Source organism: Ovis canadensis, chromosome 6 (genome assembly GCF_042477335.2).
Source record: "Ovis canadensis isolate MfBH-ARS-UI-01 breed Bighorn chromosome 6, ARS-UI_OviCan_v2, whole genome shotgun sequence".
NCBI lineage: Eukaryota > Metazoa > Chordata > Mammalia > Artiodactyla > Bovidae > Ovis > Ovis canadensis.
The window spans coordinates 53,813,694-53,840,289 of record NC_091250.1 but is presented as its reverse complement, the minus strand read 5'-3'; the positions used below and the strand labels follow the sequence as shown (position 1 = coordinate 53,840,289).

The window sequence follows — 26,596 nt, the reverse complement described above, 5'->3', positions numbered from 1 at the left end:
AGTTCACGGTTCACGTATTGCTGAAGCCTGGCTTGGAGAATGTTGAGCATTACTTTACTAGCATGTGAGATGAGTGCAATTGTGCGGTCGTTTGAGCATTGTTTGGCATTGTCTTTATTTGGGATTGGAATGAAAACTGACCTTTTCCAGTCCTGTGGCCACTGCTGAGTTTTCCAAATGTGCTGGCATATTGAGTGCAGCACTTTCACAGCATCATCTTTCAGGATTTGAAACAGCTCAACTGGAATTCCATCACCTCCACTAGCTTTGTTCGTAGTGATGCTTTCTAAGAACCACTTGACTTCACATTCCAAGATGTCTGCTCTAGGTTAGTGATCACATCATCATGATTATCTGGGTCATGAAGATCTTTTTTGTACAGTTCTTCTGTGTATTCTTGCCACCTCTTCTTAATATCTTCTGCTTCTGTTAGGTCCCTACAATTTCTGTCCTTTATCGAGCCCATCTTTGCATGAAATGTTCCCTTGGTATCTCTAATTTTCTTGAAGAGATTTCTAGTCTTTCCCGTTCTGTTGTCTTCCTCTATTTCTTCGCATTGACCTCTGAGGAGGGCTTTCTTATCTCTTCTTGCTATTCTTTGGAACTCTGCATTCAGATGCTTATATCTTTGCTTTTCGCCTCTCTTCTTTTCACAGCTATTTGTAAGGCCTCCCCAGACAGCCATTTTGCTTTTTTGCATTTCTTTTCCATGGGGATGGTCTTGATCCCTGTTTCCTATACAATGTCACGAACCTCATTCCATAGTTCATCAGGCCCTCTACCTATCAGATCTAGACCCTTAAATCTATTTCTCACTTCCACTATATAATCATAAGGGGTTTGATTTAGGTCATACCTGAATGGTCTAGCGGTTTTCCCTACTTTCTTCAATTTAAGTCTGAATTTGGCAATAAGGAGTTCATGATCTGAGCCACAGTCCGCTCCTGATCTTGTGTTTGTTGACTGTGTAGAGCTTCTCCATCTTTGGCTGCAAAGAATATAATCAGTCTGATTTCGGTGTTGACCATCTGATGATGTCCATGTGTAGAGTCCTTCTCTTGTGTTGTTGGAAGAGGGTGTTTGCTATGACCAGTGCATTTTCTTGGCAAAACTCTATTAGTCTTTGCCCTGCTTCATTCTGCATTCCAAGGCCAAATTTGCCTGTTACTCCAAGAGATGGCAAGGGTGAACGTCGACATTTTAGGAATCAGCGAACTAAAATGGACTGGAATGGGTGAATTTAAGTCAGATGACCATTACATCTACTACTGCGGGCAGGAATCCCTCAGAAGAAATGGAGTAGCCATCATGGTCAACAAAAGAGTCCAAAATGCAGTACTTGGATGCAATCTCAAAAACGACAGAATGATCTCTGTTCATCTCCAAGGCAAACCATTCAGTATCACAGTTATCCAAGTCTATGCCCCAACCAGTAATGCCAAAGAAACTGAAGTTGAATGGTTTTATGAAGACCTACAAAATCTTTTAGAACTAACACCCAAAAAAGATGTCCTTTTCATTATAGGGGACTGGAATGCAAAAGTAGGAAGTCAAGAAACACCTGGAGTAACAGGCAAATTTACCATCTATAGGTAAAGTCAAATTTGGTACTCAACTGTAAAAAATGAGAAAGAAAGAAATTTTGTCATTTGTGACAAGGTGGATGGACCTAGAAGGTATTGTTGTTTGTGAAATGAATCAGACAGAGCAAGACAAATACTGTATCTTTTCACTTATAAATGAAATCTAAAAACTAAAACCAGTCTAATTGATCACTGACAAATATAGAAAAACAGACTTACAGATAGAACAAACTAGTAGTTACTGGGAGAAGAGGTGTGAAAGATTGGGCAAAGTATGTGAAAGAGATTGAGAGGGACAAACTACTAGGTATGAAATAAATAAGTTATAGGATTGTAATCTACAGCACAAGGAATATAGTTAGTATTTTATAATAGCTTTATATGGAGTATAGCCTATAAAAATATTGAATTACTGAGTTATATACCTGGAATACAATATTGTAAATCAAATATAAACTGATTGATTGAGTTGATAAAATTCAGTATTTTTGCATGGCAGGAAAACCCTCCTAGCAAACTAGACATAGAATGAACTTCCTTAGTGTGATAAGCAGTATTTCTATTAAAACAACAAAGATACTTATTAATAATAAAATCTGGAATGCTTTCCCATTTAGATTGGGTATAAGTCAACAATGCTCACTGCCACCACCAATTTTCAACATTATATTGAGGTCCTAGATAAAACAGTGAAGCAAGAGTCAGAAACAAAAAATCTGTAAGGATTAAAAAAGGAAAAAAAAAACCAACCTACCATTGTCTATAGATGATATATTTGTGTATGTAGAGCAGTAGTCATGTATGGATGGGAGAGTTGGACTATAAAGAAAGCTGAGCACCGAAGAATTGATGCTTTTGAACTGTGGTGTTGGAGAAGACTCTTGAGAGTCCCTTGGACTGCAAGGAGCTCAAACCAGTCAATCCTAAAGGTAATCAGTCCTGAATATTCATTGGAAGGACTGATGTTGAAGCTGAAACTCCAATACTTTGGCCACCTCATGTGAAGAAGTGACTCATTGGGAAAGACCCTGATGCTGGGAATGGTTGAAGGCAGAAGGAGGAGGAGACGGCAGAGGATAAAATGGCTGGATGGCATCACCAACTCGATGGACATGAGTCTGAGTAAACTCTGGGAGTTGGTGATGGACAGGGAAGCGTGGCGTGCTGCAGTCCATGGGGTTGCAAAGAGTCGGACACAACTAAGCTAAACTGAAGAGCATTTCCAGATAAGTTATTGTAATTAGAGTTTAGCAATGTCTTCAGATACAAAGTCAATATACAAACATCAATTGTGTTTCTGTAAGCCCACAAAAAAGAAAACTTTTTAACTAAAGGTATCATTTAATTTAGCACCAATGCTATGCAATATGAATAAATATTAGCAAGCTATATTTAAGACCTTGATCTTATTTTTTGAAAAGTTGAGAAACCCAGTAGAACAAGAATGTAAGTCCCTGTTTGCTTTCTTTACAGACTTAAATCTAGGAAATAGTCATTGTTTAAATTCAGTATGCTTATCCAGGGAGGGCCTATACGGTTTGTCCAAATATCACAGAATAGTATCCTAAAGTAGTTGTTTGCAGTATTACTTTTGGAGTAAATTGATCACAGAAAATATGGTGTTAATAGAGATTTGGGGCTTGTTTCATCTGATTCTTTGTCTAATAGTAAGTATTTTCTGTAAGCATTCTTGAAAGCATTCTCGGGAGTTCATTCACTTTTCTACCTGAACTTTCCACTGTGGGAACTAGCTCTGAATCATTTCACAGAAATTTTGTTAAAGTACGTATTTACCAAGTAACGTGGTAGCTACCTAGGTTGGTAAAATTTAAGACATTAGTTCTAAGATGCATTGTTTCTTCATAATCTACTAAATTAAACAATGTTATCTCTTTTTGACTGACATCATTGATTTTAATATGCATCTTGATTATAGAGGTTTTTGTTTTTTAAAAATATTTTATGATTTATGAAATGTTCCTATAGAAATATTTCTACTGTTTTATAGTTTAAAAATAACTGCATAGGAAATCTACTTTATAGTTCATTTTTCAGGTCTATCATGCTGCAATTCAGTTTTTTTCCTTCATAATTTAACCATCCTTAAAGTAGTTACTTTTCTTGTTTTCCCAGTTATTTTACCATCCTGGCTATTTTCTTCTGCATGTCTTATAGTTTGTCAGTAACCTTCCTAATACTGAATATGATACAGACTTCAAAAAGAAAATTATAAAATCTTAGTATATCCAGAAAGTAGTATACTCTGTGAATTCATGAACTAGAGTTTTGTTAATAAGATTTTCAGTAATTTTTTCCTTAAAACAAGGCAAGATTGTTTTTTAATTTTTGCAAGTAGGTTTAAATTGTAAGAATTTAAATAGTAGGTTTAAACTTTTCCCTTAAGGCAGAATTGTTTTATTTTTCGTAAGTAGGTTTAAATTGTAAGAAATTACAAGAATTTCTCCCTATTGACACTCATTTACTCACTTTTAAAATTGAAGTTAAAGATGCTACTTTTTAAAAAGTTAACATTTTTTCGTAACCAGTATAAACAGGATTGTAATACATGTATTTTCCAATTATTCTTTTCCTCTCTACAAAGTCGTTGCAAAACAAACCTGCCCATTATTTTAACCTGGGAATGTTTCAAAATGACAAGAAGTTTGTTTGTTTTAGAAGTGAATATTTACATTTGAATATATATATATATATATATATATATATATATTTTACAATCATAATTCCTGGTAGTCATTGTGTGACTTTTTACTATGTTTTACATATTCCCAGTTCAGCTTAATTCATCTAAAGGGAAAATGACCCCTCATAGTATTTTAAAATTAGCAGATTCATGTCGAGTGTGGCTTCCCAGGTGGCACAGTGGTAAAGAATCCACCTGCCAGTGAGGAGACGCAAGAGACATGGGTTTGATTCCTAGGTTGGGAAGATCGCCCTAGAGTAGGAAATGGCAACTCACTCTAGTATTCTTGCCTGGAAAATTCCATGGACAGAGGAGCATGGTGGGCTACTGTCCATGAAGTCACAGAATCAGATGCAACTGAGCGTGTGCATGTTCACACACACACACACACACACTCTCACTCACTCATAGAGTGTATGGGTAAGCTTTTTTAGTAGCTAATACACTTTTCTCTCTTTAATAACACAGGTTTTGAGAGTATTTTAGAAGGGCTTTATGGACCACGGCTACGAAGAGACCTCAGTTTATTTGAAGGTAATACTTCTTAAATTTTATTTAAAAATTTTAATCTTCAGTTCATTTTACAAGTGAAAAATAGTTGTTTTGTACTAGCTTTATATTAAAATGAATTTGTGATCTTGTTTAATTAGAAAATACTTTTAAAATAAATGAGCCAAATATTATTTCTGTTATTATATAATGTTATTAATATTGTAACTTTAGTACACTATTTTAGTACAAAATAGAAAACAAAGCCTGGTTTTTAGCTTAATGATAAAATTTAACTTTTGTTATTTTAAACATTATGTTCCCTGACTTATTCTTAAAGAGAACTCAAAGGAGTTCAATTAGATAAATACCTCTTATTACTTACGATATAGGCAGCCTGGAACTCAGATTTTTATTCTGAGGTATCCTTCTGTGTGTGTTCAGAGTTTTAATACTGTTTGTTGTTTATTATAGCCTCCTCTTCCAAACACTTTAGCATAAATCCTGGTAGAAAATTTTGATCTATGCTATAATTGCTGTGATATAGTTTAGGTTTTTTAATTCTTGCCTGGAAACAGAGCATTATGAGAGGACATTTTTGTAGACATTGAAATTTTATAGTATAGCTCATTCACAAAATGGGCAATGTTAGTGTAGACTTTCTTGTTTGGTTTTGATGTAATTCTTTCTCAATGTCTTACCTGTTCAGTTTTGTATGCTGACTCTGTTACCTTCTGTTCTCCTGGTACTTCCTACAAAGACCGAAGGTATTTTGTGCAAATAAATCTTTTGAGTTGAGGGAGAGATAGTGATGTTAGGAGCAATCAAAAGTTTCCACTCATCCTCTATATCTCTCTCTCATTTTTTAATGTTGAGCAGAATAATTGAGTTATGAACCATGGAGCTGAAATCTGTATCAAAGACCATTTGTGCCAACCACCCATGTTGAGTAGATGAATGATACCCATGCAGAACATGACTTTTAGGACGAAGACTCAAAACTGTTTTTGTTCTAGTGTTTTTTGTTGTTGTTGTTGTTGTGCTAGTGTTTTATCATTGTTATGGCTAAAATCTTTTTCTGTCTTTATTCATTTCTTATTTCATTTATCATAGTTTAATACAGCATTAAATATTTTTACCTGATATACTTATAAGCAAAACTGGTTTTATTTTCACTTATTTTTCTGAGCATATAAATGAAGAAAGGAAAAAAATCTAAAACAACAAGTATTTAACATATGTTTGGTATTTCTTCAACCTTTCTTTTTAAACCTGCTGTCCTCGTTCAGATCAGAAACAGCATTATACTTAATTGCCTACTGATAACCCAAGATGCAACTTGTAACTTTTAAGCATCTTTAATTTATCTTTATATAATTACATAGGCATATATTTATGTTCCTTCAGAAATTAGCTGTTTAGTATATAAAGGGCAGAATGTCCTAATGAAATAAAGTCTTGTATTTTGTTTTAGACTAGTATTTCCGTAGTATACAAGTAACACATGTTCATTTTTAGAAACTAGAAAATACAAATAAATCTTAAATATACTCTTAGTTCCACAACCACATAGATAACCTTTAATATTTTTATATAAATTTAAAGTGTATGTTTGGATGTAATTATTCTTCTATTAAAGTAGTACATACTGCGTGTACAGTGTGTATAGGTTTTTGTGCTTACTGATTTTGTTCACTAGTATATCATTTAGATAAATGAAGTTCTGTATCATCACTCTTAATGGCAGAAAAATATTACATCATATATCTGTGATAATTAATTTAGTGAATTATACCATCCCATTTTTTTCTTTTAATTCTGGTAGATCTTGTACTTTATATCTTCTCTGTGCTTTATTTGATGGCAGGATTTATAAAATTAACTAAGCTGTGGAACTCAGTCTTTTTCTCAAACACAGGCACATATTGATGTTGGCCTTTTTCATCCTAAATGTTCTTTCTTCCAGGTTTCTTAGGTAAAATCTTCCTTCTTTTCTTTGCATTTTTGAATTCTTTTTTTTTTTTTAAAAAAGGCTTCTAATCAAAGTTGCAGACTTAAGAGGGATGATACTAATTACAGTAATAAATCTATATATGTGCAAGGGTAAAGAAAGACAGCCATATTATATCTTGAAGGAAAGTTACAACAGTGCTATCAAAGTGTAGAAGAGCCTTTAAAAAGGTTTGTGGAAGCTATCCACTATAGACGTCTCCAGCTTTTTTCTTATCCTCTTCTTAAATATTTGCTTTCTTTGTTCTTATCATTGTTTAAAATGGCTTAATATTTAGATGTTAGGATTACCAAGTGTAGATATTTCTCGTTATACAAATCTAGATTCAGGAGACACATTAGATGAGTGTATGTTTTTGTCTAAATCATTGGAAATCTGAACCTTTGTTATTCACTATCCAAAGCTCAGGTATCAGATTAATTGGTTGGCATGGGATCCTTATATATTACTCTAAATTATTTTTTGTTATAAAATTAAATGCATAGTATTTTTAGTTTGTAATACATTTAAGTTAAATAGACTGCATTGCCAATTTGCTACTATTTTGTGGAAAAATATGTTCTAAATTTCATACTGCTACCTTAAAAGTCAACTCTGGTATACAGTGTGTTTTTAATGTAAAGGTTTTTATCATATATATTTTGTATTTTGAGGAGTTCATATTTTATTTCTTGAAATCTGTTTAGAGTCGCCTCCAAATTTAATGGTTTTGAAAGAAACTTTTGAGTGTTCCTAATTTTTAATTTGTTGGAAACAGAAGTTCTAACTTTGTCTTCTTTGATCTCTTCTCACAACTTTTTGTCCTTCTGAGGAAAACATAACTGTTACTGCTTTTTGGAGTCAAGTCTCCAAAGAAACTTTGAATATTGTGAATTTTGTTGTACCCCCTGAAAAGCTCCCTATACTCTATGCCTCTTTTCTGCCAACCCAAAACTCACTTGTTCTGCCATGACACAACTTCTAAGCAGAAATTCACCCTTGTTTTCTGCCTTAGTCAGTCCTTTCTCATGTCTTACTGGGAAACTAGTTTCTTTCATATGTAAGATTGTCTGATTTACTTGCCCTGACTATGGATATTTACTAATATGAGGAGAGTACAGTAGGCATGTATAAATTGGCTTATAGATCCCGTTGATTTTTCTCTGGCTATGCCCAGATTTCAAAGAGAAATTATGTCAGAGGGGTGCAAGTAATTGCATGTTGGCCGGATGCAGCCTATTGACTATTTTTGAATGGCCTGTGAGCTAAGAACGGTTTTTATGTTTCTAAATAATTGAAAAAAATCAAAAGAAGATTTAATGTTTTGTGACATGTGGAAGCTATATGAAGTTCAAATTGAATGTCCAGTTAGTACAGTTTTATTGGAAACAGCCCCTCTCATTTGTTGATATATTGTCTGTGGCTACTTTTACACTTCAACAGTAGTTAAATGGTTCAACTCTATGACCTCCACAACCTAAAATATATATTCTCTGGCTGTTTATAGTAAAGGTTTGGTAATCCATGACTTATAACACCAATCAGCATATAATATTTTTGGCTTAATATCGTTTTCTCCCCCTAACTATTAGCACTATGATGATTGAACAAACAAAACTACCTTTTAGATTTATTGGGTAACATATTTTGAATGCTTATTTTGTGTTAGAAACCATGATGAGCAGTGAGGAAAGAAAAGTGAATACATAGGATCTCTGCCTACTAGGACCTCATAGCCTAGTATTAACTAAAAAATGAATAGTTTTTTAATATGAATTGATGATTATTTATATTAAACCAGAGAACCTAATACTATTTTATAGTTAGTTATATAAGCTATAGTAGCTTTTCTCAGTGTGTTAGCAAAGACTTATCCAAGTGTACAGGCATACCTCAGAGGTATTGCCAGTTCAGTTCCAGACCACTGTAATAAAGAGAGTAACAATTAGAGTGAGTCTCATGAAATTTTGGTTTCCCAGTGCATGTAAACTTTTTGTTTTTTACAGTTGTGTTTACACTATACTGTAGTCTATTGGATGCAATAACATTATGTCTAAAAAGACAGTGTGACTTTGTTAAAAAATACTTTATTGCTAAAATATGCTAACCATCTCTTGAACCTTTTGCAAGTCATAATTGTTTTGCTGGTAGAGGGTCTTGCATTGATGTTTATGGCTGCTGACTGATCAAGGTGGTGGTTGCTGTGGTGATTTCTTAAAAGAAGACAACAATGAAGTCTGCCACACTGATTGTCTCTTCCTTTCACAATTTGTATCATTCATTGCTATTTGATAGCCTATTACTCACAATAGAACTTCTTTCAAAATTGGAGTCAGTCCTCTCAAAACCTTCCATTGCTATATCAGCTAAGTTTATATGATGTTCTAAATCCTTTGTTGTCATTTCAACAATCTTCTGAGCATCTTCACCAGTAAATGCCATCTCAGGAAACCACTTTCTTTCCTCATTCATGAGAAGCACCTTTTTCTTATGCTAAAGAAGTTTTATCATGAGTTTGTAATAACTCAGTCACATTTTCACATTTCACTTCTAATTCCAGTTCTCTTGCTGTTGCCACCACGTCTGCAGCTGCTTTCTCCACTGAAGTGTGGAACCCTTCAAAGTCATCCATGAGGGTTGGAATCAGCTGTTTCAAAACTCCTGTTTATGTTGATATTTTGACCTCTCCCCTTGAATCATTGATGTTTTTCATGGTGAATGGTGATTCCTTTTCAAAAATTTTTGGTTTACTTTGCCCAGATCCATCAGAGGAATCACTGTCTATGGCAACTGTATGAAATATTTTTCTTAAATAATAAGAATTGAAAGTGGAAATGATTCCCGATCCATGGGCTGCAGAATGGTTATTGTATTAGCAGATGAGAACAACATAACTCTCATTGTACACCTCCATTGGAGCTCTTGCGTGATCAGACGCATTATCAATGAGCAGTCACGTTTACATTTTGAAAGGAATTTTTTTATTCTGAGTAGTAGATCTCAACAGTGAGCTTAAAATATCCAGTAAACCATGTTGTCAACATCCAAGCTTTGTTGTCCCATTTATAGAGCACAGTTTGGCTTTAGGGTACTTAGTGTTTTGGGGATGGTAAATGAGCATTGGCTTCAACTTTGGGTTATCTGCATCGTTAGACCCTAACAAAAGAGTCAGTCTGTCCTTTGAAGCTTTGAAGTCATGCATTGACTTCCCTGTTTAGCTATGAAAGTCATAGATGGCATCTTCTTCCAATATGAGGCTGTTTTGTCTATATTTAAAATCTATTGTTTACTGTGACCATCTTCATTCATTGTCTTAGGTAGATTTTCTGGTAAGCTTGCTGTTCGATGTTACGCAGATGGCTGCCTTCCTTAAACGTTGTGAACCAATCTCTGCTGCTTCAGACTTCTGTGTCTTCTTCACCTCTCTCAGTCTTCATTGAATTGAAGGGAATTAGGTCCTTGCTCTGGATTAGGCTTTGGCTTAAGGGAATTTTTGGTTTTGGCTTAAGTCTTTGGTTTTGGCTTAAGAATACCCACTCTAGTATTGGGCTTCCCTTGTGGCTGAGCTGATAAAGGATCCGCCTGCAACGTGGGAGACCTGGGTTTGATCCCTGGGTTGAGAAGATCCCCTGGAGAAGGGAAAGGCTACCCACTCCAGTATTCTGGCGTGGAGAATTCCATGGACTATACAGTCCAAGGGGTCACAAAGAATCGGACACGACGGAGCGACTTTACTTCTCTAAGGGAATATTGTGGCAGGCTACCCAGACCGCTAGAATTTTCTTCATATCAGAAATAAGACTGTTCTGGTTTCTTATCATTTATATGTTTACTTTTATTTTCCTTTAAGAACTTTTTCTTTGCATTCACAAATTGGCTGTTTGTTATATGTGGCCTAGCCTTTAGCTATCTCAACTTTATGCCTTCCTCACTAAGCTTAATCATTTCTAGTTCTTGATTTTAAAGTGAGAGACTTGCTATTCCTCGTTTCACTTGAACTTTTAGAGGTCATTGTAGGGTTATTAACTGGTCTGATTTCAATATTGTTGTGTTTCAGGGAATAAGGCCCAATGAGAGGGAGACAGATTGGGGACAGGCTATTTGGTGGTATAGTCAGAACACTCATGTGAAGAATATACAGTGGAAAAAAAGACAGTCTCTTCTGCAAGTGGTAATGGGAAAGTTGAACAGCTGCATGTAAATCAGTGAAGTTAGAACATATCCTTACACCATACACAAAAATAAAGTCAGCTTGGCTTAAATACTTAAATATGAGAAATAATACCATAAAACTCCTAGAAAAGAACATACACAAAACATTCTCTGACATAAATCGTACTAATGTTTTCTTAGGCCAGTCTCCCAAGGCAATAGAAATAAAAGCAAAAATAAACAAATGGGGCCTAATCAAACTTAAAAACTTTTGTACAGCAAAAGAAACCATAAGCAAAATGAAAAAGACACCCTACAGAGTGGGAGAAAATATTTGCAATTATGTGACCAACAGTTAAACCCAACAAGGGTTTAATTTCCAAAATATATACACATCTCATACAACTCAACAACAACAAAAAACCAGATAACCCAATTGAAAAATGGGTAGTAGACCTAAATAGACATTTCTACAGAGAAGACATGCAGATGGCCAAAAGGCACATGAGAAGATGCAAGTCTGCAAATAACAGCTGCTAGAGATGGAGTGGAGAAAAGAGAACCTTGTTCCACTGTTGGTGGGAATGTAAGCTGATACAACCACTATGGAGAAGAGTATGGAAGTTCCTCAAAAAAATAAAAATAAAGTTACCAAATGAGCCTGTATCCTACTCCTGAGCATACATTTAGACAAAATTGTAATTCAAAAGGATACACTCAACTGTGTTCATAGTGGCACTATTCACAATAGCCAAAACATGGAAGCAACCTAAGTGTCCATTGACAGATGAATGAATAAAGAAGATGTGGTATATATACACAATGGAATAGTACTTAAGTTATAAAAAGAATGAAATAATGCCATTGCAACAACATGGATGTGCTTAGAGATTACCCTAAGTGAAGTAAAGAGAAAAACAAATACAAATACTTAAGTGAAGTAAATCAGAAAGAGAAAAACAAATGCAGTGTGATATCATTTATATGTGGAATCTCAAATATGATACAAATGAGCTCATATATGAAACAGAAACAGACTCACAGACATAGGGAACAGACTTGTGGTTGCCAAGAGGAAGTGGGTGGGGAGGGATAGATTGGGAGTTTGAGGTTAGCAGATACAAACCACTATGTATAGAATGGATAAATAGCAAGATCCTATTGTATAGCACAATATATAAAATATCTTGTGATTGTGATTAAATCATAATGGAAAAGAATATAAACAATATGTGTGTATATATATAACTGAATAACTTTGTTGTACAACAGAAGTTAACAGAACATTGTAAGTTAACTATACTTCAATAAAATAAAGAACACACATAGAACATTGATTGATTAAATTTGCCATTTTATATCAGCTCAGTTCTTGGCACCCCAAAGCAATTATAATAGTTAAAAGATCACTGATCACAGATGACCATAGCAAATATAATAATGAAAAAGTTTGAAATGTGAGAATTACAAAAATGTGTGACACAGAGACTCAAAGTGAATAAATGCTCTTGGAAAAAATGGTGCTGATAGACTTGCTCAGCACAGTGTTGCCACAAATCTTCAGTTTGTTTTAAAAAAAAAAAACAAAAAAAAACAAAGTGTATCTGTGAAGTACAATAAAACAAAGTAGAACAAAATAATAAAACTGCCTTGTCCAGATGTGCCACAGTTTGCTTATCCATTCACCTATTTGAAAGACTTCCTTATTACTTCCTAGGTTTGGCAATCATGATTAAGCCTGTTCTCAACATGTGTGTGCAAGTTTTTGTGTGGACATACATTTTCAACTCATTTGGATAAATACCTAGGAGCATGATCGCTAGATCCTTTGGACAGAGTATGTCAGACTATCTTCAAGAATGGCTGTACTGTTTTGTGTTCCCACCAGCAGTGAATTTAGGTTCCTTTTGCTCTACATCCTGACCAGCATTTCGTGTCGTCAGTGTTTTGGACTTAACAGTTTTAATAGGTGTGTAGTGGGATCTTGATGTAATTTGCATTTCTCATGGCATTTCCTATGCTTTTTTGCTGTCTGCATATCTTCTTGAGTGAGGTATCCAGACAGATTTTTGAAGTCAAGAATGAGGAAATATTTCCTCTGCTTCTGTTTCATGGAACAGATTATGGAGAAACCATTTGGGCTGGTGCTTTCTGTTTGGGGAGGCTATTAATTATTGATTTAGTTCCTTTAATTGATAAGTGCCTTTTGAGGCTTTGTATTTTTTTGTGAGATTTGATAGATTGTGTCTTTCAAGAAATTTGTCCATTTTACCCAAATTGGTGGGGAAATAATGTTGTCCATAATACTCTTTTGTTATTCTTTTAATGTTCATAGGATCAATAGTGATGGCCTATCTTTCATTTCTATTGTTTTCTTGTTTCCCTCATTTAACTTGGCTAGAGGTTTATCATTTTATTGATCTTTTAAAAAAATCAACTGATCCTAATTTTTTAGAAGGCATAAAATATAAACTGGAAGGATATATTGCAAAATGTTAATCATTATTCTCTAGAAGATGAGATCATAGTTTTTCTCTTCTCTGTAATTTCAGTTTAGTTAATATATAGTTCATAATTAAAGATTATCTTTTAATTATATTGCCTGCTGTTCAGTATCTTTTATCAAAATTAACGAAGTTATAATCACTATCTTGTGATCTTAATGAAAAATCTAGTTTCAGTATTCTCTTTAATCATTTTTCATTGAGCTTTGTCTTTAGGAACTCCAGATTTATTTTTTATGGTTAGAGGGTACTGAAGATAATAAAAACATTCAAAAGAAGTGTGATTAGTTAAAAGAAAATGAAAGTAACATTTTCTGGACTTAATGTGTTTTGCATATGTTCTTATTTAATTTTTACTACAGCCTTAAGATGCCATTATTACCCTCATTTTACAGATGAGGAAATTGATGTTCAGAGAAGGTAATTTGCCCAAGACCACATCTGGTATGTGGAAAGACCATGATTCAGTACAAGGCTCTCTAATTTCAAAGTCTGTTACCTTCCCAGATAGATTAGGTAAATGATTGGAGCCAGACTTTGACCACAAGAATATATATACATGGTGGAAAGGTTGATTTTGATCATTCATTTACTATCAGTTTTCATATATGACATTGCCTTTATTAATAAGGCTAGTTGTATAAGGTACATAATTTGACCTTTTTCAGCTTATAACTTCAGGTATTTAAATTTCAAAATGAGAGACAACTTATTTTAGAGATGACTATCTGATTCATTGTCAAATTTTGTTTGAGAGATAAAATGAATGTGTTTTGTTGTAGTGCTTATTTAATTTTTATGACCTGAAAGGACAACCTGGACAGAGGGAGAAGTCTGGCCTCCAGGTGATTTTTCAAAATCGCTTTTCCTATATATAAAAAATGTATACCACCAGCATTTATTTGGATTGAAAATTAAAAGTTGCTATATAAAGAGTAAATATTTTAAAGTAAATTCATATATTTCCAAACATAGTAACATTTAATGGCATTTATGTAATTATTGAATATTCAGTGCCATTTATTTAACTATTTAGGCATTTATTTTAATTAAATTTCCTTGAAGAACTCACCTAAAGTGACTAAAATAAATAAGGATTATCTCAGCATGCCCAATTTTATTTTACAACTGGTAATTGTCTGAATTAACCCAAAGTTGTCCCTTGAGTCAACGTATTTTTCACTTAAGCTTTATGAAACCTTTCAATGACTTTTTTTTTCTTTCTTTCTTTACAATATCAATGACTTTCCAAAAACACCTTTTCCAGACCTACTAGCTGTTTTTCAAAAATCCTAATCTTAGCCAGTGGCTAAGACTTTGCACTCCCAAGGCAGGGGGCCCAGGTTCTATCCCTGATCAGGGAACTAGATCCCACATGCCGAAACTAAGAGCCCAAATGCTGCAACTGAAGATCCTGAATACTGCAGCTAAGACTGGCACAGCCAAACAAATATTAAAAAAAAAAAAAAAAATCCCAGTGCTGGAGTCCTTTCATATTTCTGGTTCTTGAGGCCATAATTTTTAAAGCTTTAAGATTTCCTTGATCTATCAAAATTATGCTTGGCATATGAGTCAAGTTTTAGTACAGTAATGCTGCATAACAAACAGCTTCAAAATCTATTTCATGCTTATGGGTGACTATTCATTGGAGTCTAGGCTGTGGATGGGGTTTACATCTCCTCATGACCCCACGTTCCAGACTGAATGGATAATGGCTTTATGGGGCAAGTTCTTCTGATGTTGGATGGTGAAAGTTCAAGATAATTGCCATGGGGAATTTGCCATGTCTTTTAAAGCCTCTGTTTAGAGTGGTATACTGTCACTTCTTATATATTCATTTCATTGGTCGGAAAGCTTTGCCTCACTCTCTATAAGAGACACTGCATAGTCTTACATTCAAGAGGATGAGTCTGTGATTCTGATATAATGACAGGGTAAAAGTTGGAAAAAATTATGAACCTGCATAACTACAGTTCTGGGTTTTTAATTGTATAGATTATGTAAACCTTTTGATTGTCAGATTGTTTACACAAATTGATCAGTTTTCTTAAGCAAATATTCAATTAAAGTTATCTGTCTTCTGCAAACTAACTTTATTAAATACATGTGTCAGTACAGAATTTAAAAAATAATGACTAGTGACTCTACCTGATTAATAATTAGCCTTTGCATGATGTTTTGTAGTTTATAAAATATTTTAATATTTTAAAAATTGGTCATAAATAAGTTAGGTGACAGAATCCTTATTTTACATATGTGGAAATTAAAAGCCTGGCTTGGCAAGGCTATAACTAGTAGGTTCCATTCCAGATTTTTGGAGACTTCAAATCCAGTCATCTTTCCATTACTCATCCTGGATCTTATGTTCCCATTCCCTATTCTTTCCCAGTTTAAATAAATAATGGGAATATTTCTGGACCACTGCCAGAAATGAAAGGAATCTATCACTGCACTCTTTATATTCCAACAAATTATATATCTTCTATTCTGACCTGTGTATCTGAATTAATGCAAGAGGCTGAACCTATCTAGTATTTATTCATTATCATTCCAGAAAGATGAATGTTTATTTCCTTTGTAGTTTAGCAGAAAACAAGTATTTAATTTCATTAAACATTTCAAAAGTATAAGAGAAATTACTGTGGTACACCAGTGCTTTTCCAGTTAGTTCTAATGTAGCTGCCTCAGATGATGATGGTTTCTGTATTTGAGGTTCTGTGTATTAAATTATTTGGGAAAAGAAATTGGAGGGAGTTTCTGTTGCAAGGAGTAAGTTTGAAAAATCTCTGTCTATACCAAGTATAGTTAGGATAGAAATGTTATTATTTCTTCATAAAATTCCTTCATTTGAAAATGTTTTCCACGAACTCTCTAATATATTCCAGTAGTTGGATTATAAGGAACATTCTTGTGAAAAAAATCCATGTTTTGTATTGAATAACATAACTTGTTTACTTGTTTTTTACCCTAACTTTTATAACAAATCCTTTAGCAATGTAATAAAAAAATCTGATCTGACTTTTTAGTAGTGGATTTCTATTAAATTTTCTTGGACAGCATTCCATGTTCTCAAATTTGTAGGTTTTTCTGGTGCTTTATTCCATTTTTGTTTTATATTGTCATTTGTGCCAAATTTATTCCCTTATCCCATATCTCCCTGTCTGTTTTGATTTCTTTCATAGTGAAAATAAAAATTAGTAGACAATAATAAATTGAGTATTTCAGAAGGTTAAATGATACTTAACACATTATTAGCCAGTGACATATTAATGCTACAGGTTTAGTTACTGCAGAAATCCCCTGGTCAAATAATGTGTTGAAACTCTATTGTTGGATAATGAATTTATAGCCAGCTCATTGTTCTTGCTACTTTGTCCAATAATAGTGCAAAATTACTCTCCATATTTCTTTTTAAATGTCACCAGTTTAATTTTTTTTTTAGGCCTTTCCCCCTTACTTTTAGTAGTTAGCTTTTTTATATGACCCATTGCTGTGGAGAGTGGTAATTTTATTTGTTTTATATAAAGTTAGTGTATTTAATCAATATTTTTCCCTCTTTTGAAGACTGTGAACCAGAAGAGCTGACTGACTGGTCTATGGATGAAAAATGTTCATTTTGTAACCTACAAAGAGAAGCAGTCAGTGTAAGTTTTAGTGCTATGAAATTATTTCTAAACTAATTGCACAGTTGTAACACAAATTTTTTAAACTTAATTTGTTCTGAGAATTTGGGACTTAGAGTGAAATTTAAATACTTGATTTTGGTAATAAGAATATTTTGAAGTCTCATGTTAGAAGTCTAACATTTAGCTTAACTTGCAGGTGAAAATCCCAATATACTCATCTTTTTTGCTTATTTCACATTTGTTTCTTAAAACTCCTGACTCATAAAGTTCAGTTCAGTTCTCTTTCATATTTAGGTTGACAAAGGTGAGCCTAGTTTGATCTGAGACTACCTTACAGTCTGATTTCTTAGGAATCAGTGGTTGGAAGATAATGTAGTACTATTTTTTAGATTTTTACTTTTTCTTGAAGTCTTTTGGATATCATAATTGTCTCCTGTGAAATAATTATTAGTTTTTATTGTAAATAGGGCATAAACTAGACAAGTAGAATCATCTTGTATGGTAGGAAGTCCTAATTCTTTTAATATTGTTGTGAGAATGGCGGAAAAGAAATGGGAACTTGGAGAACTTGCACCCATTTTGGTCATGTTAGTGGGTAAACATCTGCTTTGTTCTTCAAACTCTCATTGCTGGCATGCTATATAGTGAATTTATTTAACAATATATTTTATCTTTTCTCCCTCTTCCTCTTGTTTGACAGTAGTTTTGCTAAGAAATAAGGCTAGTTTGGCCCTCTATCAAAGATAAATTTCTTTTTTCCTGATTCCTTCCCCAAATTTTATATTTTGTATATAATTTCATATATTTAAAAGACAGAACAAATGACCATTTAGAGAATTTCTTTTTGCCATTTTAATGAAGTCCCATGTTTAAATAAAAAGTGATTTTTTTATGATGTTTTCTTCTAATTTTAGGATTGTATACCATCTCTTGATTCTTCACAGTCAACACCAACAGAGGAGCTATCATCTCAGGGCCAGTCCAACACTGAAAAGATTGAATGCCAAGCAGAAAATTACCTTAATGCACTCTTTCGAAAGAAAGGTAATATTGATATACTTTGTCATTTAAAATTTGTAGTAGAGACCTAAAATGTATGAATTTTTCTCGCATACGAGTTTTTAATATGTCAGTCTCTACTCCATTCTTGATTATTTCCTTCTTTGTCCTTAGTTTTTCTCCATGTTTTTAAGGCATTAGGATTTGCAGTCACAGGGCTAGCCTTCTGCTAGGCTCTCCTTTTCACCATTCTGAAATCTCTCCTTGACTTTATTTTGTTAATTACTGTAGGCAGAATAAAATTTTGTATGCTTTTGGTCTTCCTTATTTTGTTGCTTTTCTCAAGACTGCAAAAGTTCTTTTGTGTTCAATAAGTGATAGATATATTGCAAAACTGTTTATAGAAATGTAACAGTTAAATCATTTATCAGCCAGGTTGGTAGTATATTTGCTGGCTTGAGATTTCAGTGTTTCTTTGATAGCTTGAATGTGCTATTAGAATGTCACTGTTCTTCTTTGCTTCCTGTCTATCTAAACATTTAATCAAAATGAGGGTTGTTTCATGTGTTTCCTTGCTTGATACATATGTATCAGGCAGAATTTGTTTTTATATCTTAAGCTACTTGAGAAAACTAGAGAAATATAGACCCTTCCATTTTTTTTCTTGGCCATTTCTGCAATAGTAGAATGTCTTTAATTTTTACCATATAGACCTTGGGAATAAGTGATGGTTTAGGGGGAATGCAGGGTGGTAGTGGGAAGATCATCTTACCTCCCAGCTTCCAGAGATGAGGAAAATGATACTGTATTTTCATCTAAGTATTGATAGTGCTTTTAATACTCTTTTGAATTAGGTAACATCAGATATTTTCTGTTAAATAGGTACCTTTCAAGTTTTAATCTGTAATGTTGAATATTGTCCTTACCTTTGAGAAAGGAGGCTTTTGTTCAGTCTTAGTGTTATGAGTTCTTTTATGTGTTGAAATATGAAAATCCTCTGATTAGAAGAATAATTAGCATATTAAAAGGCCTAAAGTTAAGAACTACATATATTTTTAAGTGTAAAGGACTGAAAATCTTTCCCTGTGTGTAATTAAAGTAACTCATATTGAGAAATTGTCATTGTCTTTAAAAAACAAAATTTTAAAAAAATTTTCTACATGAACTAATATAAAAATACTTTACATGCTTTAAGGATTTTGTATTAATTTAGAAAATTTTATTCTGCCTGTATATTTACACTTATGAGAAGAATTACATTCTCAGATTTACATCACAAAGAGAGCTGGAGGAAATGTATGCATTTACACGCATGCATGCAGAAAGTTTCACTCATCTTAGAACTCATTACTCAGTCTCCTTCTCCTTTGAGTAATTTGTAATGGTAGTAGGTAGAAATTAATAATAGTAACTTTTAATATTTGATAGTATGGAGTTAACCTGTGCTCCATTGCCCTATTAAGAGTAATCAGTAAAAAATTGGTACTATTTCAGCTGATTCAAGCATCTGGGTCTTCAAGAGGTCTCCTACCAGTGGTTGGGTGAGTGTTCATGGATATTTAGTGACCTCTCCATTTGGGGATTTTTGTTTTTCTTCGAGATCTTTAAAGGATCACAGAGTTTTTAAATAAAAGGTTCTTATTAGTAGTATTTTTGCCTTACCTTAGGTCTTTAGTATTTTTGTCTTTGTTAATTTCTTTATTTGTGGTCCATCATCACCTTCCAGATTTAATTAAACATAAGGACTTTTCTACTTGTTTACTTGGCTTTGTTTCTGTTGTTTGTTTTTAATTTCTATGAATGAAATAGTTTTCGAGATTTCCAGTATGGTCTGACCAGGATGTGGCTGGAAGATAGTAACAGTATCTTTTAAATGGTCTTAATTCCTTTATGCATTTATTTCTTTAGTAAGTTCTTTAACTTTGAAACAAAAGGCAAAAAAAAAAATGTGTTTTTAAAGATAGGAAATATTTCCGAGTCTTTGGAAGCAAATAAAATGCTAATAGAAGCCTGTTGTTGGTTGGTGAAGTTTTTATTTGATTCCTGAACATTTCACAAAGTCAGTCATTTTTAGGAATTCTGGATATTAGTAACATTAGTATTAATGATACTTTGAATCTGTTGCTTAGTTTGAGGAACATAAGCATGTGATCATCTTGCCAAAACACAGAGAAATCTTTTAATATTCTTATTATAGCTTGTTTATTATCTTTCCTAACTATAGTTTTATGGACTTCGATGATATATTACCTTTATTGAGAACTCACACTTAGGATAATTATTATGGTTGATGTCACCAATTATGATGTCATCAATCATGATTGAACACTAAGCCCGTTTAATAGCAAAACATTGTTGAGAGATGGATACTCTTGTTATCATCTTAACAGATAAAGATAATAAAGCTCAGAGAAGTTAAGTTTTGTGTTGTGAACATTTGAACCCTGGGAAGAAATTTTTAAAAGGTCAAAGATGTTTTATGTGAAGAGCACTTAGATTCTAAGTATTAAGTAGAAAAGTCTTCCTGTTTTCTACTGCTTAACAGCCTAGAATTAGGATTATTTTAATTGAATTGGGAAGGCTAGAGAGGACCTATGAGAAATACAAAGCATTCCATCTTGCCTTCGTATGAAGAGCTTTAATGATTAGTTCCCTTACAGTATTTAGTAATTGGAAAAGCTTATTACTTAATCTAAATACAGTTTGGACAATCCCTTATAATAGAAGCTAGTCAAAAATACTCTTTGCGGGTTGAATAAGTATAGTCAGGAAGAGGGGATATTTTAGTGTAGAAGTGAATTTTCAACTAATTTTGTATATTCTTTAGACATGTTTCAGAATTGAGTTCCTTGTAGAGATTAACCTGCACATTTATGTAGAGTGCTAGAGTAGAATGAAACCTCCATGATAGCAGGGACTTTGTTTTGTTAATTGCAGAATCCTTAGTATATGGAATAGTACTTGTCACATCTTGTATCTTCAATAAATATTTCTTGAATGGATGAATGAGCACTAAGATAAACTAATATATGTTCCAGTTTTTCCACATACTTATGGTATGATATTTGTTCCATTTGAAGGATAAAATTGTTTTGCATGTATATATAGTTTATCTTCTTCTTTGTACTTAAATTTATTACTATGTATGTTTAGCATGAATATGTTTATTTTGAAATGTGGATAAACATAGGCATATAAATATAAAATGCCTTTTCTGAAGCTATCCTCATAGGATGTAAACTAAATTATTTTGACTTTAGGCTTCATATTCTCTGATCACCTGAAGCAGTGTAAATCACTAGCTTACAATTCAAGAAGATATCTCATCTTTTATTTTTCAATTAAAGAAGCCTACTTAACTAAATTGGACAGATAGTATACACATTGTAGCTGAATTAATCATACTGCTAAGTATATAATAAAATAAAGCCTTCCTTCATCAAAATATGATGTTTTTCCTACTTTATCCTCCACCCCCCTACCCCCCCATCTCCCCCAACAACACATATTTAACATTCATTTAACTATTATTCTGGCCATTTCTTTTCGAAGCCCTTCTTGATATATAGTTGAAAGCTGCTATTAACCAATCTTTTCCCCTGAAATTAATTGATAGCCAGGTTTTATATAAAGTTTTTCATGCCTTTTCTGAACACAAATCTTTTTCCCTTTAAACTTTTAATTTTTAAGCTTTATAATATTGCATGAAATAAATATTAATACTTCTCATTAATTAATTGGATTATGTCTGATACTAAAACATTTGACTTCTTAGAAACAGGAGTATTAAATCTTTTAGATTGCTTTTCTCTAAATGCAGGTATCTTTGAATGGCTATGTAAATTTGACCTGATTCATTCATACCCTAGGTATTTATTATACAAATGCACCTTTCTGATACCATGTGGTCATATATTGAAAAAGTGAATTTAAAGTGTTATATTCTCTGCAACCTCATAGACTGTAGCCCACCAGACTCCTCTGTCCATGGAATTCTCCAGGCAAGAATACTGGAGGGGGTAGCCATCCCCTTCTCCCGGGGAATCTTCCTGACCCAGGGGTCGAACCCAGGTCTCCCACATTGCAATCAGATTCTTTACCAGCTGAGCCACCAGGGAAGGCCCCTTGGCTTTCTCTTTATATGTGGGTTGCCTTTTTGGAACTCTCAGGGAACTGTATGTTGCTGCTGCTGCCACCAAGTCGCTTCAGTTGTGTCCAACTCCTAGCAACACCATGGACTGCAACCTACCAGACTCCTCCACCCATGGGATTTTCCAGGCAAGAGTACTGAAGTGGGTTGCTATTGCCTTCTCCGAACTGTATGTTAGTGTGGTAAAATAATCCATATATCATTATGAGTCATAATCCAAAGGTGTTCATGAAAAAAAAATTTTTTTTTGCCATATACATAGATGATATGAATGAAATTCTAAGAACACACTAAAAGTTATAACTGGATTTAAGATCTTAGGCATTTTTAGTCACCTTTCTGCCTGTGACACCATCCATAGTAGGAATTAAAGACAGACTGTTGGATTATTCATTTACCATTACCTGGATTCTTTTATCTCCTTTTGTCTTCTTTAATCTCTAATTTGACTAGTCAGTTACACCTTTACAAGCACCCATATTTTTTTCCACTGTGTTTTCTGAAACTTATGATCTTTCATCAACAATCCCCTATATCCTCAGTCTTTTCTCTTAATGTTCCCTTTACTTTATTACTTTAGGTGAAACCTGTATATTCATAAAAGATGCTTTTGTAGCCCTTTCTCTTGCTAAATGTTTTTAATTGCTTGCTTTATGTAATACAGGAGTGATAAAATTGACAAGTTCTGAGATCTTTATAGCTGCTTTCCAATCATTTATTTACTTTCCTCACTCAAAACCCTGAGCTTCTGTGAAGCACCTGACATCTACCTGTTCCATCCACATCATCATGTTACATACCTCTACTAACTTTTTTCACTTTCTTCCTCCTGTCTTAGTTCTTGGTGACTTCAAGTACTATGCAGCTGATTCATTCAACATTCTGGCTTCTCAGTTACTTGACCTCTCCATTTTAATGATCTTTTCCTCCATTCAACTCCAGCCACCTTTCTGATGATCATCCCTAGACCTTTGCCACCTCCCAAATATAATTTCAACCTTTCCTATTTCTGACTACCATTTTATTTTAATAGTCATCCTAATATTTTTTAACCTTTTTGCAACCCCCAATCTATTGACCATACCACTTCTCACTAGTCATTATTTCATGATTTCACTTTTCTCCTTACTCATTTCAGATACTGCACTTGATTGCTGTAATCATCTTTCTATAAAATCTTAACTTCCTTGCTTCTCTTTTCCTTTCTCATATTTGCATGCCAGAACCTCATCTGGATTTTGACCCTGTACCCCATATATTATACACTTGCCCTGGAACAGCTGAACTTGACTAAAGTTAAATACCTAGGTAGTTATTTTATATCCCTCTCCTCAAATTCTTCACAACTAAAAACCACCACTCCTTTTTGTAGTGCAGTTACCTTCTAACATTATATAATTTGCTTATTTTTTAAATGTATTATTCATTGTCTTTTTCCATCTGCTAGTATTAAACACCATGAAGAATTGGATTTTTGTATTTTTTCCTTCTGAGATATCTCTAGCATCTGACACACAGTAGGTACTTATTTTCTGTGCTTTTACCATCTTCACTTTGTTCTCCTTTTCTTTTCAACTCATCCTGATTAGACTTTCTTTTCTACTACCCTGCTGAAAGTGTTTTATCATTTTCATTGGCAATTCCATTTTGTACTCTTTAGAGGAAAGTTAATCAATTCTCACCTTATTCAGATTTTCACCATTCATCAGTGATAGGGTTGATCACTTCCTTAATCCTGGTTTCTAGGATATTATATTCTTTTAATTCTTTTCCCCCTGTCTTGCAAATTACTTCTTTCACATGCTTCTTGCTGGTTTTTGTGTTCTTTACCTTTAAATATTGAAGAGCCCAAGAGTTAGTCCTCAGTGTCTTTTCTTCTTAAATGGCTTCTCTTACTTGATAACTTCATTTCATCCAGTCAGTATGTCTTGGTGACATCTGAATATTGTAGGATTATATCTAATCCTAATCTTTTCTCTAGCTTTTCTCTCTTATATCTCTCTACTTGGTATTCATTAGAATATCTAATCGGTACTTCACATGGCCTCTCTAAAACAGAATTCTTGATTTTACTTTCCCAAACTTCTCCTGTCCCAACCTTTCCTATCTTGTGAAACGTGTCACTCTTGACCCTAGTTGGTTGCTAGTCCCCAAAACAAGAAACTTATCTTGATTCCTCAGTATCCTCTATACACACATGCAAGCTATCATCAACTCCCATTTGTTGTTCTACCTTCAAAATCTATTCTAAATGTGACCGTGTCTCACCATTTCCATTGCTGCCACTCTAATCCAAGATGCTTCATCTCTGGCATGTACTACTTGATATTGACCAGAGACATATTAACACCACAAGCATTAGTTTCTGCAAAAATCCCCTTGTCAATATGTGTTAAAGAGCCTCCGAACTGTTTCTCTTTCTACTTTTCTCTTTCCGACCAGTTCATTTTTCTACACAAAATGATATTTCTGAAGCCCAAACCAGTACATCATTCCTCTGCCCAAAAGTTTCCAGTGGCTTTGCATGTCACTTAGAGTAAAATCTATCAGATGTTTGATCTACATGGCCTAGTTTAGCCTCCTTTTCAGCCAAATCTCTTATTGCTCATTCTTTTGCAGACTCTGGCTTTTTGCTCATCCTCTGATGTGCTAACCTTATTGCCATCTCAGGGTCTTCTCACTTGCTGTTGCTGTTACCTCTGTCTAGAATCCTTGTTTGCACCTGAGCATTGCACTCCATTGTATTACCAAACATTACCCTTGGCCCTGATCACTTGTTGCTCCAGCCACCCTGTTTATGATAATTCTTTCAGACAGTCTTTCCTACCATTCTGCTTTTTGTTTGTTTGTTTTTCTAACTAACTCCTCTTTTAATGTGTTTGTTGTCTCTGCTACTTCTACAATATAAGAACAGTAAGACGGGATTTTTATTATGCTATATCCCTAGCACTTAGAATTGTATATGAGGCAGTCAAAACTCAATAACTTAATTGAGTGATATAGAAAAGGAATATTTTAAAGCTCAGCAGTAATGCTTTAAAATCATGATTTAAAAGATCATGTTTGTTTTAAAAGCATGACTTACAGTATACTAGATCTTTTAGCAGTCTTTAATGAGTCCCTGTATGTGATAAGAAAGTCTTCTAGGAATCAGCCTAAATAATGAAAATAAAAGTGATTCCAGATTTCTTTCAGAAATGTTTGGTCATTGAATTATTCTTTTCAGTAGTTTTATACAACCCTGATAACCTTCTAAGGACATAATTTAAATTTTGAGGAAGCAGTGGTTCTTCCATTTCTCTTTATATAAGGAGTTCTGTCTAAATTATTTCTTTGCACATTCTAATTAAGTTTTAAAAATGTAGTCTGTTAGGTGAGAGGGAAGACCTAATTCTCAGAAGAGTATAATTTTATTTGGGGCCCTTTTTTTTTGTATCACCATCTGTCCCTGGGTAATATTTCTTCCCTGTACTTTGTCTCTAGTATGGCAGATAATGGAATTGGCCTGTGTATAAATAAATGTAATAATCTATATATGCTATTCAAAATAATCAGAGTTCTGAACTGGAAAAAGCACTTTTATGTAAAAGTAACAGTTACTGTAATTACTATGTACTATTTAGCTGTTTTGTATTAACTTAGTAATATCATTTAAGAATCTTCTTAGAATATTTTTCTGATTTTCTTGAGTAACTCATAAATTCACCAGATATATCATCACCCATGTGTTCTTTCATAAAATGCTACTAATTTAGTTCTTTCTTTCCTTGAGTGTGACTTCCCCCAAAGTAAAACTAGCAAGTTGGCCTTTATAAAACATATTTCCCATCCATGATTAGAGAAGTTAATTCATTCAAGAAAGTTCCACTAATCTTCCTTCTGTATACTAGGTACCATATTAGTGAAAAGAAAAAACACAAAAACATCTCTGTCTGCATGAACTTTTGTGTGGTAGTAAGGGGAAGCAACCAGTAAATAAGTAAATTATGTTTGGTTCAGTGTGGTTCAGTGTGGTTCAGTGTGGTTCAGTGTGCATGTATGCACATGCATACACACACACACAGTCCCCTGCCTTACACACATGCTGGATATAAATATATATTTAAGTGTTGGAGACAAAGGAGGAAGAGGAGCATTGGGAATACCAGGGCAGAGGTGGTATTCAAGTAACATTTGAGCAACCATTTTTTAAAAAAAAAAAAGGGTATCAAACTACAGAAAACCTGGGGAAAATACATTTCAAGAGTTAAAGATAATATTGATTTTGAAAATTTATGTATCAGGCATGTGGGAAGTGATTGCCACCCCATTCCTCTGTTTTACAAACTACTTATTTTCCTTTTAAGACCACGCTAAAATTACAGCATTTTAAAGCAGATACGGGATTTAGAGATTATTTGAT

The 26,596-nt window shown here is 33.7% G+C and overlaps 1 protein-coding gene across 25 annotated transcripts in view; it reads left to right on the top strand.

The window, feature by feature from the left end:
* Positions 1-26,596, top strand: part of LCORL (ligand dependent nuclear receptor corepressor like) — a 170,199-nt gene that overhangs the window by 48,227 nt on the left and 95,376 nt on the right. For 10 of the 25 annotated variants that reach the window (XM_069593754.1, XM_070292452.1, XM_070292451.1 and 7 more), the window contains exons 2-4: positions 4,753-4,818; positions 16,984-17,063; positions 17,960-18,089. In XM_069593754.1, the coding sequence (XP_069449855.1) occupies positions 4,753-4,818; positions 16,984-17,063; positions 17,960-18,089 (276 nt within the window). Of the gene's footprint in view, positions 1-4,752; positions 4,819-14,201; positions 14,265-16,983; positions 17,064-17,959; positions 18,090-19,538; positions 19,586-26,596 lie in introns of those variants that run through there. The other 15 variants (XM_069593761.1, XM_069593762.1, XM_069593763.1 and 12 more) reach the window with 4 other exon arrangements.